This window comes from Dermacentor albipictus, chromosome 3, assembly GCF_038994185.2.
Source record: "Dermacentor albipictus isolate Rhodes 1998 colony chromosome 3, USDA_Dalb.pri_finalv2, whole genome shotgun sequence".
Classification (NCBI taxonomy): Eukaryota; Metazoa; Arthropoda; class Arachnida; order Ixodida; family Ixodidae; genus Dermacentor; species Dermacentor albipictus.
In genome coordinates this window covers 175,842,951-175,862,165 of record NC_091823.1, presented here as the reverse complement: position 1 = coordinate 175,862,165, position 19,215 = coordinate 175,842,951, and the positions used below count along the sequence as shown (strand labels likewise).

The 19,215-nt window shown below is 47.7% G+C and overlaps 1 protein-coding gene across 2 annotated transcripts in view; it reads right to left on the bottom strand.

Annotated features, from left to right (window-relative positions):
* LOC135900506 (transient receptor potential cation channel subfamily M member-like 2) overlaps positions 1 to 19,215 on the bottom strand; it is a 382,962-nt gene that overhangs the window by 214,482 nt on the left and 149,265 nt on the right. For both annotated transcript variants that reach the window (XM_070536288.1, XM_070536289.1), the window contains 5 exons: positions 16,726 to 16,822; positions 16,510 to 16,631; positions 16,108 to 16,299; positions 13,749 to 13,877; positions 6,632 to 6,834 (listed from right to left, as the gene is read on the bottom strand). In XM_070536288.1, the coding sequence (XP_070392389.1) occupies positions 6,632 to 6,834; positions 13,749 to 13,877; positions 16,108 to 16,299; positions 16,510 to 16,631; positions 16,726 to 16,822 (743 nt within the window). The remainder of the gene's footprint in view (positions 1 to 6,631; positions 6,835 to 13,748; positions 13,878 to 16,107; positions 16,300 to 16,509; positions 16,632 to 16,725; positions 16,823 to 19,215) is intronic.

Below are 19,215 nucleotides of genomic sequence, written 5' to 3'. Positions count from 1 at the left end.
TCCCGAGTAGTTAAATACCTATTTCGCTCCTGTTCTGCCATGCGCATGCTTTCCACCGCATACCATCTGCAGACAAAGGGACTGATGGAGCGTGGCTCAATCTCCCGTTGACAGAAATGTCTGTGTATGTTGCTGACAACCCCAGTGATTGCGAGAGCACGTTTGTGATGTAGATTTCTTTTTCTTTAATTGGTGAAGATGGTTCCTTGTGGCGGAGCTTCTAATAACTCCGTTGAGGAGGAAGGCATTTCTTCCAAGGCATACAAAACGTTTAATGTAACAAACAGAAATGGAAACATCGAATAACCACTCAATGAAAACTTACAAGTACAAAGAAAATATGGTAAGAGCTATAACAGTAGCCACAGCACTCGAGTTAGAGACAGATTATGAGCGTGAGCGTGCACACAACAGTTCCATGCGGACGGGCGGAGACGACGCCGCGAAGGAAGTGGCCTTGGTCTAAGAACAGTATGGATGTAGTTGACCGATGAGCCAACCATCAGAGCATGACATCTCTGGCTTACAGAAGGCAACGCAGCCGGCTTGGTGGTATGGGCAGATGAAGGTGGCATCTCGGCCAGGTAGCTGCATGCAAACTCTGGCCTGTATCTCGACCGCCCACACTTTGCCTGCATGCTCACAAGTTCGCCGGCCTCGGGTAGCCGTACATGCTCGGGAAGAGTAGCGATGCTTGGGAGCAGGATGGCAGGAGGCGGTGAAGCCCTGGTGGCTCCTGTCCAGACCCAACCGTCCATCCTGAACTCCCGGTCCGGCGGCCGATCTCCACCCTTGCGTCGCTTCCTCGAACTCTCCCTCTTCCGCCAGCACACCTCGTTTTGGTTCCACTTTGGTCGAGTTATTTACCTTTTTATCTTCCTGCGCCGCGCGTTTGCGGGCTTCACGCTCTTCGACGTCGTCATCTTCCCTCCAGGACTGAATGCGCCTTCGCGCAAGCAATCTGTTGTTCTCTTCTTTCCGTTCTTTCATCAATGCACTGTTTCAAGTACTTCACACACCACAACGTTACCCTTCGTGACCTTCACTTACAATTCATCTGGTCGCGAAACCGATGCCTCTTCACTCTTTTACCTTCTTTTCGGCCGCCACCCTTCTTTGCCCTTTGACACACTGCTTCCTTCCTCGACGAATAATCCACTGAATATGCCCAAGACATCATTCGCGCTCACACGGCACGCCAGATTGCCGGCTCCTGGCTCACTGAGTCTCTTTCAACGCAGAAAATCTGGTACGACAGCTAACATCGCGTCGTTCGACCTTCTCCTGGCTTTGATGACCTATGGACACCACGTTGCCGCGGCAGCTTGTCTGAAAAGCTGTTGTCGTGCTACAGAGGGCTCTACATGACATTGCGTATGCTCGGCGATGTGAACTAGAAGATCGCTCCGGTGGACTCGCGTGTCCCTACAGATGTTGTGCATGTGTCCCGGTGGAAGTGTTACTTTGCCGCGAGTTCACCTCGCTTTCAGATAGCGCCGAAACGGAGGTTATGTTACCGCGCAACCAAGAGTATCGTCAGTCAGAAGAAGACGATTTGACGTGTATAGGTGGAATCAGTCTAGACACCCATCTTGTTTTTGCGTCGCTGTCTCTCTTGTAAATAGAGCTTTAAATGTGACTTCTGCCAAGGAACAAATCTTCACATTCTAATAAAACATGCTCAATCATTTCTGTAGCTTTACCTCAGCAAGCACATGCTTCTACTTCCTTCTATATCTCCCTTTAAAAGTGCGTGTTCTAAGACATCCTGATCCCGCTTTTCCTCCACTGTGAATGCATAGACCGTTTTAGTACTGCGCTATGACAATACGTACGCAGCACGCTAGCGCTTCGCGGAACGAGCAGCGTGTATCACCTCAGGGCTTTTAGCACTGGGAAGTGCCTACGCACGTAAGCGGGCAAACGTCGGTAGATGGCGGGTGCGTCGGAGCACGTTGGCCGCGACCACCAGTGCGTTGAACTGTCGGCAGAACTATAAACGCTGTTGTTCTCGGCAACGTGACATAACGTGTGCACGTGTTCATGCTACGTCGGACTGTATTTAGGCCTGTAAAAGACGCTACATTCAATACGGATAGAATACACGAATCTTATAAAAAAACGAGTACGCAATTTTGTGGCTGGCACAGTCATTTTCGATGAACTGCGCCAGCAGGAGGTTGAGCCTTTCAAGAAAATAACGCTAACTGAACACATTCTCAAAAACAAAGTTCATAGTTTTTGCTATGTATTCCCACCGTGCAGCATCCTGGAGTAGATTCTTGGAGTTCACTTCAAGCAGCAAAGTCAAATCGAATTAATTTCGAAAGTTGTTTCAGGAGCACGTATCCTCGTTGTAGCTTCAGCAGAATTGAGGAGGCTAAATGCATAGCTTACGGCTGCAACTTCCTCAACGCATGCTATTTTCGTGCACTTGTTCAGGTGTTTATACTCCGAGCTGAATCATCTTCGTTTGTCAGAATCATCTCCGTAAGTGGACGATACCCCTCGCAACGCCAATTTCGCCGTCGAGTAGCAGCTGTCGGTCGTTGTCTGCCATGGCTTCTGTGTTTTGGGCTGCTCCTGCCCCTACGGAAATCATGATGCCGACGAGGGCGGAATGCTGACTTGGTCTTCAAATACACTCAAGGCACACTGACAGGATCTCCTTGAAACATGTGCGTAACTGCACAAACAGATGACCATAAGAAGCGAAACACGTACACACAAACGCCGACTAGCAACTGGTTTTATTAGCAAGGATAGCACGCCTTATATACGCCATAATGAAGCAGGGGAAATGAGGGAGAAAAACACGTGAAGGGTGATAGCGCGTCAACAGCGCAAGCGCAATACAACCAAGCATGCGCAACGAAACGCAATTATTTTCTTTTTCTTTGCTATCAGTACCCCCCGACAGCCACATCCAGAAGAGCAAACTGAGCATCAAAGAGAGCAAGGGAAGGAGTGCTAAAGCACATGCCACCTAATTTTCTAACGTGGTAGGCCTCTAAACTCATGCGCGCGATTTTGTAACTGCTCTTTTTTCGAATCGTCTGTTTCAACCGGGCCACACAATCTGTACGCTTGTTAACGTGCGCAACTAAATGTGCGTATTTATCATCTAGTTTCTTCAGTTTCTGAGCGTGTTCCCCTATACTGTCATTGACGCAGCGACCAGTTCCATCAACGTAATATATCCCACGTGACCATAGAATGCAATGCACCACTCCAGTGGAACACCTATCAAAGGGAGGGTGGTGGTTCTTCTGGCATCCACGTTTTCTGGCATTGCACAGGCGTGGACACAACTTTACCAGCTTATTTGGGGCAGAGAAGCAAATTGGCACAGTGTGCCTTCTTGCCGCCTTCTTAATATTGCGAGAAAATTTATGGATATAAGGGACCCCCTCAGACTTAGGTGCCTTCCGTTGATCCTCAGCCGTTGTCTTTCCCGATCCACGCTTGAATTTTCGAAGGAGGGTTTCTGAAACCGCAGTCAAGACCGAGACGGAGAACACTGCAGCCAAAAGACGGCGTACCTCATTATTAAAACTGGGCGTAATATGACGTGGGCATGATTTCCGGAGAGGTGATTTCATACACAAAAGCATTTGAATAATCAAGTTATAATAATAATATTTGGGGTTTTACGTGCCAAAACCACTTTCTGATTATGAGGCACGCCGTAGTGGAGGACTCCGGAAATTTTGACCACCTGGGGTTCTTTAACGTGCACCTAAATCTAAGCACACGGGTGTTTTCGCATTTCGCCCCCATCGAAATGCGGCCGCGGTGGCCGGGATTCGATCCCGCGACCTCGTGCTCAGGAGCCCAACACCATAGCCACTGAGCAACCACGGCGGGTAATAATCAAGTAGTTAATTGGTAGTTGCACAGGGCGATGGGACGGCGGGCTGGCGGCGGTTACACACGACGTAACTTGGGCGTTATGAGGCACTGGAACGGGTGCATTAGGGTATATTGACGGCGGGCGATGCCGGCGGGCGCCATCACTTCTGGATGGCGCTGGGGTGACTCCGCTGGTACTTCCTGATTTCCCAAAGACTGCTGTGTTTCTTGTGCCGCAATGTCAGCGATCGAAGCAAGCTCAGGCTGTAGTTCGTGGGAGCATCCCGTCAAGCTCCTACCACACAACCACTCTGACGGTCTAACGCAGGTCATCGGACCTCAGTGATTGAAAATCGGCGTACGTAGTTCGTTGTGAGCATGCAGCGGTTTACCCGCATGTTCCCAGTTCGAGTGTTTTCTCGATGTTGGTGGCCTTACCAAGAAACTCTGCGATGGTCTTCAGTGGGTTTTGTATCATTCCGGAGAAAAGTTCTCGCTTCACACCAAACTTGAATAAATGAACTTTCATTTCCTCGGGCATTTGCGGGTTGGTGTGGTGGATAAAACGGGTAGTTTCTTCCTCGAAGATGGCAGCACTCTCGTTAGGTAGCTGCAGTCGGGCTTCCAGAAAAACGTCTGCACTTTCTTTTCGGACAACGCTCGTGAAGCTTCTAAAGAAGTTACTAAGGAATAGGGCTCACTTTGTAAGGGTGGACATCCAGTTCTCGAACAATTCATCGTGGCTTCTTCGAAGGCAAAGTAGAGATGGCGCAACTTATCCCCAGAGGTCCAGTTGTTGAAGGCTGAGATCCTTTCCAATGTGCCGAGCCAGGTTTTTGGGTCATCTGACGAAGCCCCACGGAAGGGAGGTGGCTCCCTGGGCTGCTTCAGCATGATCGCTGTAGGGGATGGTGCGTCCGGCATCATGGTAGTTGACATGCCTATGGTCTTCATGGTTGGTTCAGGCAAAAGTCCGGGCTTCGGTGGCACCACGAAGCAACATCACCATATATCACCACCACATCACCACGAAGCAACGATCTAGCCTACGGCTAGATCGTTGCTTCGCGGTGATTTGGACTATGTCCACATGGTTCGGGTTTTGATTTTGGCGTTGCTCTGTTATATGAGCGCAAAAGCACCATCACCAGATGTAACGTCGTAATGATGGTGAAAATCATCGCAGCGTCAAAATTGCGAGTCACCAATTTAACTCCTTATTGGCCGAACTCGTGCCCGGCAAAACAAGTAACACTCAAGCACAAGGATAGTGGCGAGCAAAATGGGGTATCGTCCAAAATTAGGTTGGCGGGTCAAACGCGCCGGCTTTTATAGATGACTTGTCTAAAGTTTCAGTGTAATCGCTGATGCCCGTGTGCCTTCCAGAAACTACTACGAAATTCCTGTAGCACTTGCGATCAGATTACACAAGGTTCGGTGGCAAAAGAGAACGAATTGAACCATCAATTACATTCACAACACTTCTGATCCATGCAGGCGTGCCTGTGCCTCGTCATAACATTTAAAATTTGTTAGTCGGTGAAAAGTGAGCACGGGATAGAGATAAACAAGTACACGTGTCAATACCACAGCGTAATCGACTGAGCTATCATAAAAAACGCTCAAGTATGGTTTAACTTAACACACTAACACTAACACACAGGGCGCATTCAAACCTGGTGCTCGGTCACTGAGGAAGTAGGCCGGTAATGATGCGAATAGCATTCTTAAGATACTTCACGTACTTGCCGGTGTCTGTCTACCTGTCTGTCTGTCAGTCTTTGTCTTTCAGTCATTCGGTCAGTCGGTCTGCTTGGGTCACCTACTTCGGCCGCCAACTTTTGTCAGTGAGTTGTCAATGGTCCGCGTACAGCATCGAGCTGATGTGGTCAAGGAACCGGGTTCAAAACGAACCACAGGTCTAACTTGTGTCACAAGATATGTTACACGGGCTTTGTGCCACTCTTCAGTTAACCTCCTTCATGCTAACTTGGCTCACTTAGACAGTGGCACTGAGTGTGCGCTGCTCATCTATGAACCACTGCAGCGCCGACTTCAGAAACTTCGTATGTACCATTTGGCATGTGTTACAGTTCAATGACGATAAAGATCCTCTGAAATAGGTCTGTTAATGGGTGGAATTCATCCCTCTGCATAGGTATTCACGTAAGTTTTTCTAAATATCTATGCAAAACGTGCGCGGTGCGGACATCGTGGCGCCGCTATCAGAAGCCGCAGCATGCGCAGTGGTAAGTGCGAGAGGAGCCTGGTTGAATGTCTCATGTGAGACGTGCTCCCGAGCTAGTAATACCGTGTGTCGTTACATTTCTTCAATGCTAATCGCATTAACGACCACATTCATCGTAAGAAAAGTTCAGCATGATTTCTTTGGTCAACCAGCTAAGTGTATTTTCACCATTCATTCATTTCCTTTTCAACAGTTACTACTGCGTATATATTGCACTTACGCTGTGGACGCCCATTTTTTGTACCCAAACGTTGTGCATATCGCCTAATAAACCTTTGCGTATGTACGCTTAAATCGTAACTACCCTCTCCTGTTTGAATCCTTGTATGTATTTTGGCGTTAGCTGGCTAATCATTCATTTTGCCTTGGGCTAGTGCTACAACACTATTGTGTATTGTGACAGTATATTTGTACTACCACAACCAGTGCATTCGTTTTGGAGCTAGGTAAAGCGCGCAAAGACGGGTAGGCTAGTACTAGCGCCAGGAGCAGCAAAGTCACTTTAACTCGTGCTAGCGTAGCGCGACTCACTTGCTCGTGTCTAGAAGCTCCTGTTTGATGGTGCCTTCTGAGACGTACGCGGTGAGCTTCTCGTATGTCATGGACACCAATAATGCCAAGTGGATAGGCTGGTCACAGTTTTTCCATAGCACTTCAGCCGTCTTGCGACGGTTTGTAAAGACGGCCCACAGAGAAAGGATGACGAGAGCCTTGCGCTCAGCCGATGCAGCATCCTGCAGGGAAAGTCATGTACTTCGCCATTGCCCTGTAACTGTAGGTATACGGGGAGGAGAGCCGTTAAGTAGCTGCTGCCATACCAATAATATTGCCAAACTAACTTCATGCAAAAAAGCTTCTTCTCTGACTCGATGTAATCGAACCACGAAATGGTAACGCAGGAGATCGTTGTTGACCAGTCTTCTCCAAATTAACACTGATGCAGATAAAGTGCCCTTTGCTAGCACTTTGCTAGATTTGAGAAAACGTAGGAGGTGCTGATAATTTTTTTCAAACCTACAACAAAAATTGTTAGCGCTGTCTGGCGATAACTTGTTAATGCGGCGGGCGCTTTAACCTTTTCAATACCGGTAAGACAATAGCTTCCTTCCGTGTGGATGGAAGATGTGCAGCTGCTCAGGTACCATTAGAAAGCGAGCAGCGTGATTTGCCTGTCTGTGTGAATGCGTTTATTCATATGGCATATAGTTCTATCAGGGCCCTGTGCAGAGCTTTGAGATGTGGTTAGGGAAGCTCTCAGTTCAACTATGCTGAAAAGAAGGTTATAGGGTTCGTTTCGGCTACGTTTATTATGGTCGAGTGCTTACGTTCTTCTATATCTTTGTATTTCAGAAACGATCCTTAAGAGTGGATCACATTAGGCACGCTCTTTAAGTTTTCAGCAAGGGCGTCGGCGTGGACTTACAACGCGTTTCCTTTTTCATTCATCTGTGTCTACGAATGGGTTTGCTCTCCTCTAGGCTCGTGAACCTGTGTGCAGGAATTAATGTCCGAGAGAAACCTTTACAAGACAGCCCTTTTTGCTTGTCATCCCGTCCGCCTTCCATGTGATTTATTGCTTGAATTCAATCAAACCTTCAGCAGTTGGGCGTCGACGAAGAATGCCTGTCAGGGTGCGGCATTATTCGATTCGGTGAAGCACCGATCCACGGGGGCCAAAAGGTCGTGGAAATGGAGACGAATATTGCCCGCCACTCTCGCAAGCGGCCGCAAGAAGTCGAAGGCAGGCTTAGAGATTATTGTGTCTTTATGGTCTGGGCGACCGTGACGCCCCGACAGCTTTTTGTACCAACCCCTGTGTAATCTCCGCCCCGCGCGTGCATCCAGAAGCTTACTGAAAAGGCGGGGTCAATCCAGTGTCCACAAATTATTGACAGTGTATGCGTGCCGGCAGCGCCGTATGACCTACCGCCGTCGTTTCTCTTGTGTTTGTGAACGAACAATAGAGACCCGCCACGGTCTCAGGGGTGTGTGTGTGCGGTGCAAAATGAGTTCGTGAACTCTAAATGAAGGGGCGAATCACCCGTTCCCCAGCCCCTAATTAATGGAGGCGTGGCCTAGACCTTGGGTGCATCCGGGATCTAATTGGCGAACTTGATTGCATCGTCACCACTTTCTGCCGTTCCCCAACACAGGGAACCACGGAAGGGAGAAGGTATTTAAACGCAGGTGTTAGACCGAGCTAGGCAGTCTAGAAGCAGAACCCTGCAATCTGCTGAAAAGCGTCCAAGAGCTAGTGCCGACCAGTATCAACTGGGCCATCTAGCTGCTGCTGAACTGCGAGTTACTAGTTGGCGTAAGAGATGTAAAACCAATGTTTGCAACGAAGCTCATGACAGTTTCCATCAAGTTAGATCAACCTGCTCGAGGCAAGACCTGATACTTAGACTTCCGGGAAACCCAGCCCAGCAATCGCATCCACCGCAACGAAATTGGCTTGCCGCAACGAGATCTTGAGTACAGAACGACCAACCGGCTGTAAACCCCGTCGACGACTTCGCGCTGACGGCGAGCGGGTGACAAGCCGCGGCATTAAACTGGCGCCGGTAGACAGGACGCTCCGCAAAAAATCAGCACAGTGAACGAAGAATGAGAATAGTGGAACTTGCTCGATTAGCGCTACCGACACATAAGTACTAAATGTAGAATGCCCATGCATGCGAATTGTGAGCGTGCAAGATTTGGAGGTGTAGTGCGTTTTGGAGAGAAAGGAGTTCGGCAAGTGTTTATAATGTGACAAACAGTTAGGCCTACAGGGCGCTGAGCTGAGGGCATGGGCTGCAGAACCCCATGGACAGGCAGTTGCCCGAAGAGAGCGCGAGGAAAAGAGAGAGCTAGAGAGCGAAGAAAAAGAAAAGGAGCGAGTGGTGGCGAAAGAAGCCGTAGAACGGGAAATACTGTTGTTACACTTAAGGATTCAGCTTATTCGAGGAAGCAGCGAGAGCAGAGCTAACAACCAGTACCCAGATGTATAGGAGTTTCACACACAGCAGTGGAAGTGTCAGGCGCCGATTGAAATTGACATACCCTAATTTACCGGGCCCCTTACAGCACAATGTATTCGAGAATCACTGTGTTACCTGATTGCGGGAAATATAGAAGGCATAACATACCCGGAGGATGCGAAATATGAGACTGAACAATACAGCAGTGAGGACAAGATGCAACAAGAGCCCGTGGCGGCAGCTATCACCCGCGCCCAGGCGCAGGCGCAGCCATAAACGCCTCCGAAATTCCAGGCTATCCGAGGCCGCGGTAGAGAGTTACCAGGCAAGGGCGGAAACGCGAGCAAGCATAGAAGTTGTGAGAGGCTTAAGAAATGTTTCACTAGCATCAACCAGAACAAGACACACTCAAATCCGAAGGGAGGTGTCGGATTCCAACAGAAAAAGTGGCTACTAAATGTATCGATGCTACATGGAGAAGAACGGACGTTCAGTGCGCCAGCTCGTCGGGCCGAGGTGCTACCGAGACGCGGTGTCGAAAACAGCACATGAAAGTTTATTGGCTGGTTGCTTAGGTACTCAGAAGACTAAGGACCGGATTCTGAGGAATTCTATTGGCTGGGCGTCACGGCTGATGTGAAAATGTTTGTCGCTTCTTGCGATATTTGCCAGCGCAGGGCTCCAAAGGGCAGAGTGCCACGCGTTCCACTTAGAAGGATGCCCATAGTTGAAACCCCATTCAGACGAGTGGATGTCGACACAGGGGGTCATATAGAGCCATTAGGGAAGACGCTGCACGAGATTGAAGCTGCACCACACCCATCAACAAAGCAGTAGGTACGTGCCTTCCCCAGATTGACCGGGTACTATCGAGAATTCATACTGAACTACGTCAAAGTCAACGCTCCCCTGACGGAATTAACCCAGGAATGAGGGAGCAACTCTGTCAAATGGACACCAGCATGCGAAGAAGTGTTTCAGGAACTAAAACGCCAGATCTCCAAAGATCCGATATTGCGACTCACGAATTTAAACCAGCCCTTCGCACTACGTACAGATGCATCGGACGCGAATGTGGGAACCGATTATTCGAGTCGAATATAGGGTTATTCTGAAGTCAGAGATCTATGTGTTGTATGTATATAGGCGTGTAGTTTGCTGTTCGATTAGCTTCTTTTTTTGGTATAGTATACATTCAGTATTGTGTGTATATGGTTTAGGTATACAGGGAACGGTGTTTCTCCTTTCTTTTTCTCGAAAATGCCACTCATGAAAGCAAATATTACTTTACATTATTCTGAAATTGTGGAGGGGGGGGGGCATTTTCATGGCGCGCAAATATTCGATTCGGCGAAGCACCAATCAACGGGCGCAAAAGTCGTGGAAAAAAGGGACCGGTGGGAAAGACGGTTATTCCCAGCCACTCGGACAAGCGGCCGAAAGAAGTCGAAGGCAGGCTCAGAGCTTATTGTCTTTTTGTCGTCGGCGTGACCTTGACGGCCCGACAGCTTGTTGTAGGAATCCCTGTATCGTCGGTGCGACCGTCAAACCCCGACAGCTTTTTGTACAAACCCCTGTGTGTTCTCTGCCCCACGCGTGCATTGAGAAGCTTACTAAGAAGTCGGGGGTGAGAATACTCCGAAATATCTGGAATGTCTCTACAATCCTGTGTCCACGAATTGCTGACAGTGTATGTGTGCCGACAGCGCAGTAAGGCCGGCCGCCGTCGTTTCCCTTTTGTTTGTGAACGAACAGTAGAGGCCCGGCCCGGACTCAAGGGTGTGTGTGTGTGTTGTAATACGAGTGCGTGACCTCTAAATGTAGGGGCGAATCACCCATTCCCTCGCCCCTAATAAAAGGGGGTGTCGCCAAGAACTTGGGAGTAGCCGAGATCCAATTGGGTGAACTTGATTGGATTGTCACCAATATCTGCCGTTCCCCAAGACAGAGAACTAGGAAAAGGAGAATTTACTTAAACGCAGGCTTTAGACCGAGCTAGGCAGTCTAGAAGATGAGCCTACAATCTGCTGAAAAGCGTCAGGGAACTAACGCCGTCCAGTATCGCCTGGGCCGCCTAGCCACGTCTGAACTGCGAGTTACCATTTGGCGTAAGAGACGAAAAACCAGCCTCTGCAACGAAGCTCACGGTAATTCCCCTCAAGTTATCTCAACCTGCTCTGGGGGAGACGTCAGACCTACACTCCCTGGAAACCCAGCCAGCAATCGTACCCACCGCAACTACACCGGTGTGCCAGCGTTCTTCGGGAAAGTTCAGCTGATGACTCCACGCTTTATGGACTTGCTGCTGACGCCCGGCCATGCGTATGCCATCATTTGTTTTCTTTTGAACTCTGTTAGTTGACCACCGTTAATTGTGTTTTGTGTAGTGTTAATTTCTACATTTACTGTTAACTGTTTGTTGTATTTCTTTTGTATTCATCATTGATCTAGATTAAGTTCAATTGTGTTAGTGCTCTTCTGTTTCTTTTTAATCTTTTTTTCACTGTCAGGCGATAAAATTTTTTTTCTGTCTTTCTCCCGACTCACCCCTTCCCTGTGTTCGCTTGAGTACAGAACGACCAACTGGCTTGCATATCCCATCGTCGACTACGCGCCAACGGGGACAAGCCGTGACGATGCCCCATGCATTCTTTTAACGCGACAGCGTTAAGGAGCTCGTGTCGCAGGAAACCCGGTGTCGTCGGCGTCGGGTGTCGGCGTCGGCGTCCGCGGCGTTGGTCGTGAGCGATAAATCCCAGAAGGCACTTCATAAATAAAAAACATCTTGCAAGATGGGCTGGTAGGAATCAAACCAGGATCTCCGGAGTGTGAGACGGAGACGCTACCACTGAGCCACGAGTTCGTTCCTTCAAAACGGGACAAAATCACCTCTAGTGAATGCAGTGTTGCCTTAGAAACATGCAGTAGAAAGTTATACTGCGGTGTATATCGGTAATTGCGACCATGTAACTTACAGAAGTCGCAGTTTCACGAGTAGCGAAGTACGTTTCCGCTAAATTTCTTCTGCACTCTGCACACACGCAGAGCCATCTTGCGGCAAAAACAGGAGACCCCCTCCTCGGAATGTACGGCGCTGCCCCGACACGTGGCGCGCCACTCGCCCCATGATCGCTCCCACCTTCATGGCGCATCGGGGCCCGGTTATCTGTGCCGATCGCGACGTTTGGCTGGCGTAGCGCGTTTGAGTAGGTGGTGTGAACGGGGTGCGACAACGCTATCGCGTTCCATTTTTGAAAACGAAGCTTAAGCGTCCTCCATTTTTTTTTTCTTTATTCCACACATTCTCGTATTCTCACAATCTCCCAAGAAAAAAAGGATCAATTCGCATCAGAAAATTTTATGAGCCCCTATTGGGAAATTTCTTTCGTAGGTCTCCATTCTTTCTCGTTTTCCAACATTTCTACGCATGAAGGAAAGTTGCCCTACTTTTCTTTCGCATGAAGTTTCTAGTTTCAAAAACAGCTCAATGCATTTCTTTGGCAGCCTATGTATGGGTGACTTACTTGTTCTTTGATGGGATACACAAATTAATTTTTCAAGAGAGGAAAAGGTAAAGCTAGCTCAAACGTTACAATTTGCTCCTACTGCAACAGACATACGCTTCTTTATCGCGTGGAATTGCTTGGGGTTAACAGTAAGGGCGATCGCCATGGGACAAGCCAAAAGCACCCTTAATGTTGTAAAAATACTCACTCTACAGCACCCGCGCTACCATTACCAGATTGTGTGCCTGACCAGAGGTTTGCTCGAGACCAGGTGCCGCACAGAAATGCCTAGGACTCCCTGCTTATTACTGCGCAGCTCTGTCACGAGACCTTACACAACTGGCCAAGAAATGGTGTATTCTGGCAGCATCTCTGTTGTGCAGACAGAAGTCGACACGTTGTGGAGGAACGTGGTGAATGGTCCTAGCTGTTGTTTATGGTATCCTTTCTAATGAGCTGATTTTTTCGCTTAGGAATGAAAGTGCCGTTACAAAAAGGTGCGTGAACTTTCTTCCCATCCAGTACCAACTTCGCAGAGGTGCCTGATGGCTTCGACATGAGCGAGAAGCCCATTCCTCTCAGCGTAGAACGCTTAGTCACACACGCAAGCTAGTTTGAGCAGCAGCCACCCTTTGTGGCCATTAGTGGTTGTATCAAACTTTGCAGCTTAGAGTAGCGGCACCGTTCGTAATGAGCTCCCGTAGGTCCGGAATCGTTCATAGAACAAAGCGGAACGCCGCATCCAGCGGGTAGAACCAGCTCAAAACTCCGGCTTTCGGGTTCTAGCTAGTTTTCAGCTTCACTTCAGAGTTGTATTTAGCCACGACATCGCTGCGGTTGTCCTTTAGCAAAAAAAAAAAAAACAACTCAATGTCTACGTGGCGCTGTGTGCGCCTATTCCTGCTTTCCTCGTTCGTGTAAAATATGCGCTTTATGCCGCTGTGCTTCTATGCGTACTCACCAAAATTTCAGCTCTCCCGCTAAATCAAAGCGGTGCTCGAGCCAGAAGTTTTGACATATTCAAGCGTCCTGTATGGCAGCAGTGGAAACTGATGGGACTAATTTGCTGGAGAGCATACCGGATGAAGTCTCTGCTAGCTTCCGTGGGGTCCAAACAAAGGTGGCACCTATGTGCAGGTAGCAGGCGAACATATTATAGCTTGATTGGCAGTGTCTTACCTTGACGTATGTGCCTACAGCACTGTTGGCGGAAAGCTCCTCCTGGTTGAGAAAGTCTCGCAGGCCGGTCGTTGTCTCTATGAGCCAGTTCAAGTCGGTTTCAATGAAGTTTCTGCCGATCTTTGAGAGCTGTAGTAACGAAAATTTGTGCATGATCAAAGACCATGTTTTAATCACGTTTTAAGAGGCATGAAGATCCCTGGTAGCATGATATGAACCTTTCTTTTTTGTTAAATGATGAAGATACATGAACCGTTTCTACAATATTCTAATGTGAGTCTTCTGTCTGATTCTTTCCTGTCTGCTTTTGTCAGAAAGCAGCCCTGGCGTTCTCTTTTGCTCCATATATTTCAAATACTGGTTGTTGATGGCAGATAAAACTTTAATTGGCCCTGCAGGGCTGCTTTACATGGTTCTATATTTGAAACGTGGCAAAATATTGTGGCATACGGATCGGCTCGTATCGGATCCGTTCATTATCTCGGATCGGCTCGGATCGGTTCATTAACATCTCCATATCATATGGTTATGCCATGCATGCTCTAAGAGCTCGAGTAGCCTAAACCGCCTTTGCAGACAAAACTTCTAATTAGCTAAGAGCGCTTCATCTTTCCGGTTATTTAAGCATTCAGATACGTCTAACCTTCCCTAAGCATTTAATTTGCTACCACGTTTATACATTACTTTATTTCAATTCTGCATTATATATCAGCTGCGTTTCGCCTAGTGCGTGCTTCAAAAAATGGTGGACTTCTATTCTTGAGGATTTCGTTGAAACATGAAAATGAAATGCTTATTCTGGGAAGCCGTGGCCGCGCTGTTGCACATTTAGAAATATAAGTCCATTAATGTGCACAGTCTTCTATTATGCTGTCATTACGCCCGGTTTTCGTTCTTTTGCGATACTTTAACTATTCTCAAATTTGACATTTATTTATTTATTTATTAACGAATATTTTGCACCGTATTCTTCCGAATGTATTTTCAGCATGCTAGTTTCAGAAGTTCAAGGTTTTCTTTTTCGTAATTGATTTGCGTACGTTTTTATTGAATAGCTGCATTTCACTGTTGAAGAAGGCACAAAATGATGCATGTGCGTTAATGATTAATAATTCATTTGCGTGGCGAAACTAGCTCTAAGTGGCAAAACTAGCTCTTTATTGGGCGAACCTGAGCCCAGAAAGACAGTCTACACTCAAAGCACAACGATAGCGGCGAACACAGTCGGCGATCATCGAAAATTTCATGGGCGGGTCAAACGCTTCGGATTTTACACATGAGTCGTCGAAAGTTCCAGCGTAATCGCAGGTGCCCGCGTGCCTTCCCGAAACTACAACGCATTTCGTGTCGCACATGCGATGAGACTACGCATGGTTCGGTGGGTGCATGCACAGCAGAAAGAATCAACTATAATATTCCAGTACATTCGAAATCATGCAAGTACGTCTCGCACACAGTAATAATGTTTAACATTTGTTAGCTGGTCAAAAGCCGTCACCGCATGAAGATAAGCAAGTACACAAACTCAATCGCTTCTTCGTGATATCATTGGTTTTTCTCGGCCATAAGAGTTCCTAAATTAGCCTTGATGTACAAGACCACGTCCTGTATGTTTACATGCAATACACATATAGGGGTTTTGAAGACAATAATAGAAACTTCAGTAAACATCACCTTCAACTACTCGAAAAAAAGGCAGCTTCGCTTAAAACTTCATTATGAATAAGCAAGGCTGCGTAAGCTGCAGTATCTTTTTTTTTTGCTACCATACCCGTGCGTTATTTTTTGTCACTGTACACGTGTGACAGCCTTCAAGCTTTAGGGTTTCCCCTGAGCACTGTAAATGAAGAACTAATATGTTGGTTTGATTATTATGTTTACGCAATCTACCGTGTCGCTCACAGTGCTTTTCTTGCTGTTTCCTCTTCTGTGTATCCGGTTAATGCCCATGTCATGTATTTTAAAAAAAATGAAGATATTTCCATGAAATTGTGATTTGTGCATTAACACTTGCACTGACTGCTTTTTGTTTGACCTCATTTTTCGCGTGTAGCAGTTTACGATAGAAACATGGCTCCTGGCCCATTTGATGATTATACTACACCACATAGTAGGAGCAAATAATGGTGCATGGTTATACACGTAACTTATGATGCTATCGTGCGAAGTTGGAATATATATGGTGAGACTTCGCTGCATGTTCATGTACTATGTGTTGACTCCAGCAAGAAGATGAAGTCGATATAGGTCTTTCGCAAGATCTGTCAGCCTTGAGTACGTCCACCGGTTAACTATGAACACATCTATACCGGCAGGAAAGCCGCGCACGTCACAGAATAGTTATTCATTTGAGACCAACCAGGCTGTGTCCAAGTGCTCCTTCCCAACAAACTGTCCGAAAGAACTCTTCATGCTGTATCTTGGCAAACAGTTGCCGAAGTCTTTTAGGGTCCAAGTACTTGTGAATTAGAAATCCTCGATTGAGAAAAATGTGCAAGAACTCTTCTCGTTTTGGCTTCAGCAATGCGTACTCGAAGTCTTCCCGGTCAATCTGCAATACATCGAGCAATTACCAAGTAGCAGCAACATTTACAAAATATTGTTCTTCTTTGGGCGGGGTATAGGTGACTTTACTTCTGGCTCGTATTGCGCTTTACAAATCGCCTATCTAATGAGCTTTGTCCTCTCATTTGTGTTGATCAATGCAAGTGCCACGAATATGTGCGGACACTGAACGGAACAGAGAGGTAATCTACTTTACCTGATACTGCTGAGCGAAGTCCTTTGAAAAGACCTTTGTCATAGCTACGTGGGGGCAGTTCCAATCGAGTGTGAGAAGCAGGTCCTTTTTAATTTGGTGAGCCAGGTGGTGCTGCACTTGCGCTGTTCCGAAGCGTCCGCGTCAGTAAGAGATATAATTACAAAATACAGTCGAAATACGCGTTTCTTACAGCAAGTTTCTTTAGTTTGTACTTACATTTAAACACGGCTTTCACGAGAATGTCGTCAAGGTGCTGTAGGTTATTGTGGTGGTGCTGAATGTTAATGACCGTAAAGTACATTTGGTCTTGAGTCTGCAAAGAAATTACATGAGGTACGGCTTACTTAGCGTGAAAAAAAATGTTATTATGCATTGGAGAAGTCAGCAATACGAGGACTAATGTACACTTAGAAGCACGCCCCGCTTTTATTTCATTATACAGTGCTAACGGTAGCATTGATGTAGCATCCCCGTGAATAGCCAGATGGCACAACCCTCTAAGTAGGGGCTTAGGGCACATTCCTAATGAATATGCAGTCCAATAATACAATAACGCCGAAGAGCATAAACGTAGACGTTCCTGTTTAGCTGATTATTATTTATGCGTTTGTAGCTTTCAACATAATTTGAATGCGCAATTGCGGTCAGATGATATACCCCATGGTTGTAGGCCCACAGCCGCCATTGCTGCGCCTCATGAATGCTTTGAAAAAAACTTACTGATTCCTCATTGAGAGGATTTGACTATAACAAGAAAATTATACGTGTCTTCTAGTAAGCAGTAGCAGCCCTGTTGCACAATTACGAATACCAGTGCACAAATGTGCACAGCCCTTTATTACAGCAGTTTTGATTGAAAGGGAAGCAAGGACGTCGATAGCAAGCACGGGAGGCCTGTGCTGCTGCGCACCGTGAAGAGCATCCAGCGCGCCACGAGCCTACATAGTAAAATATGACGTCACGGTCAGTGCATGTGTGACGAAACTGCGTCGTTAGAAAGCTGAGTAGAAGGTTTAGCAGAAGTGCTAAAACGGTGTGACTGACGGCCATGCCACCGAGCGGTCACGTTTGTTGGGATCACTTTCGAAAACACGCCGGAAATGCGGCAGGAATGCTGTCGCTAGCACATGTCGACAGAAACCGCAAGGTACTTCTAAGCACTACACGCAACGTGTCGTGCTTAGAACGTCGTGTCGTGCGACGTGTATAGAGGAGTGCAGATGCGCCTCGCATGTGCTCCAACATTGACCGTCGTACGTGCTTTCTGGGCTCTGCACTGTTTCAACCAGCATCAAAAGAACGATAGGATTGACCCGCATCGACTACGCCCTATTTACATGTAATCCGGATAGGATTTTTGTTCATATGAGACGCGTTTTTACGTGCTAGGGAAGCGCCCAGCGAAGCCTAAGACCCGGAGGTGACTACAGCCGCGACAGAAATGCCGCCGCGCCGGAGACTCCACACCTGTGGGTAAGTGGCCAGGCTCCTGCTAGCACTAACCAGGCCGCACAACATTTAGGCGTGCTCTGGCCAGGTTTCATTAGTCTAAGATAGTGTCGCCGGTCCCAGTCATCGACTCCACGGCCATGGAAGCTGCAGACTCCAACGAATGTCCTAGGGACCTGGGCGATGGTTGTTGGTTCACCACGCGAGCCAACAGTTTCAGCTAGCACAAACCCACACCAGTGACAACCAAGAATCAAGCAACGCGACGGCCGCCCGCACTACCTGCGGACGATTTAAATGTAGTGCTTTCGAACAATGGGGAGGTCTTAGCCTCAGTTAATGGACTAGACACTTGGTGGCACGCTCCATTAGCTTGGCAGCAGGAAGCATACACACGAAATAAGCTCATTTCCGCATACAACCGAAACAAAGCAGTATCGTTGCCAGTACGCCGCGCGCAACCATTGCTACAAAGATACACGTCTTCGCGACGCTACAACTAAGACTGCAGCGACATAGAATCAAAGCTTATGTATCGCCACTAGAGAACGCTTACAAGGGCATAATCACCAGCCCCGACAAGAATACATCACTCAGCCGCTAACCCCAAATGCCCCACAAAAAAAACATAAACCTCTAAACAAAGATTACCTGAAGAAAGGGAACCAAAACCATGCTGCCACCTCAGCCAGAGGACACCGATCGATGTCTCCATCGAGGCGCAGCCGCTTCAGGAGCAGGTAGCTGTCCCAAGAGAGCACCTTTGCAGCCAAAGACAGCACACGAGCTAGGCTTCGTCCCCGTCCGCGAAAATATACAGAGCCCGCAGCCAAGAGAAACCGGCATTACTACCCGCCAATGAACCCGCGCCCATTGGACAGACCCTTCCTAGTAAGAAGAGTTGAGCAGCAGAATTTCCCAGCCCTAAATCTCCTCCATCCCAATTACTGCTGTAGCAGCGTGAAAATAAGCCCCAGCGCCACCGAGCGAAATCGCCGCGTGCACGTGCGCACATCACTGGAACACGCTAAAGTAGCCCTCCCGAGCTGTAAATTCTACGTGTCACACTCCGGGACCACCGGAACTAGGGTTGGACACCTCCAATAAATTGTGGACGTGGCGGCTTCCTCTGCTCAGCAGCTTCCACACCAACATTAGATATCCGCTCCATCGCACTTCCTAGCTATAGCACACACTAATGCACAAAACAACAGTTTCAGGGTGCCCTCATTACACTGGGGAACTCTCTTAGAGCTG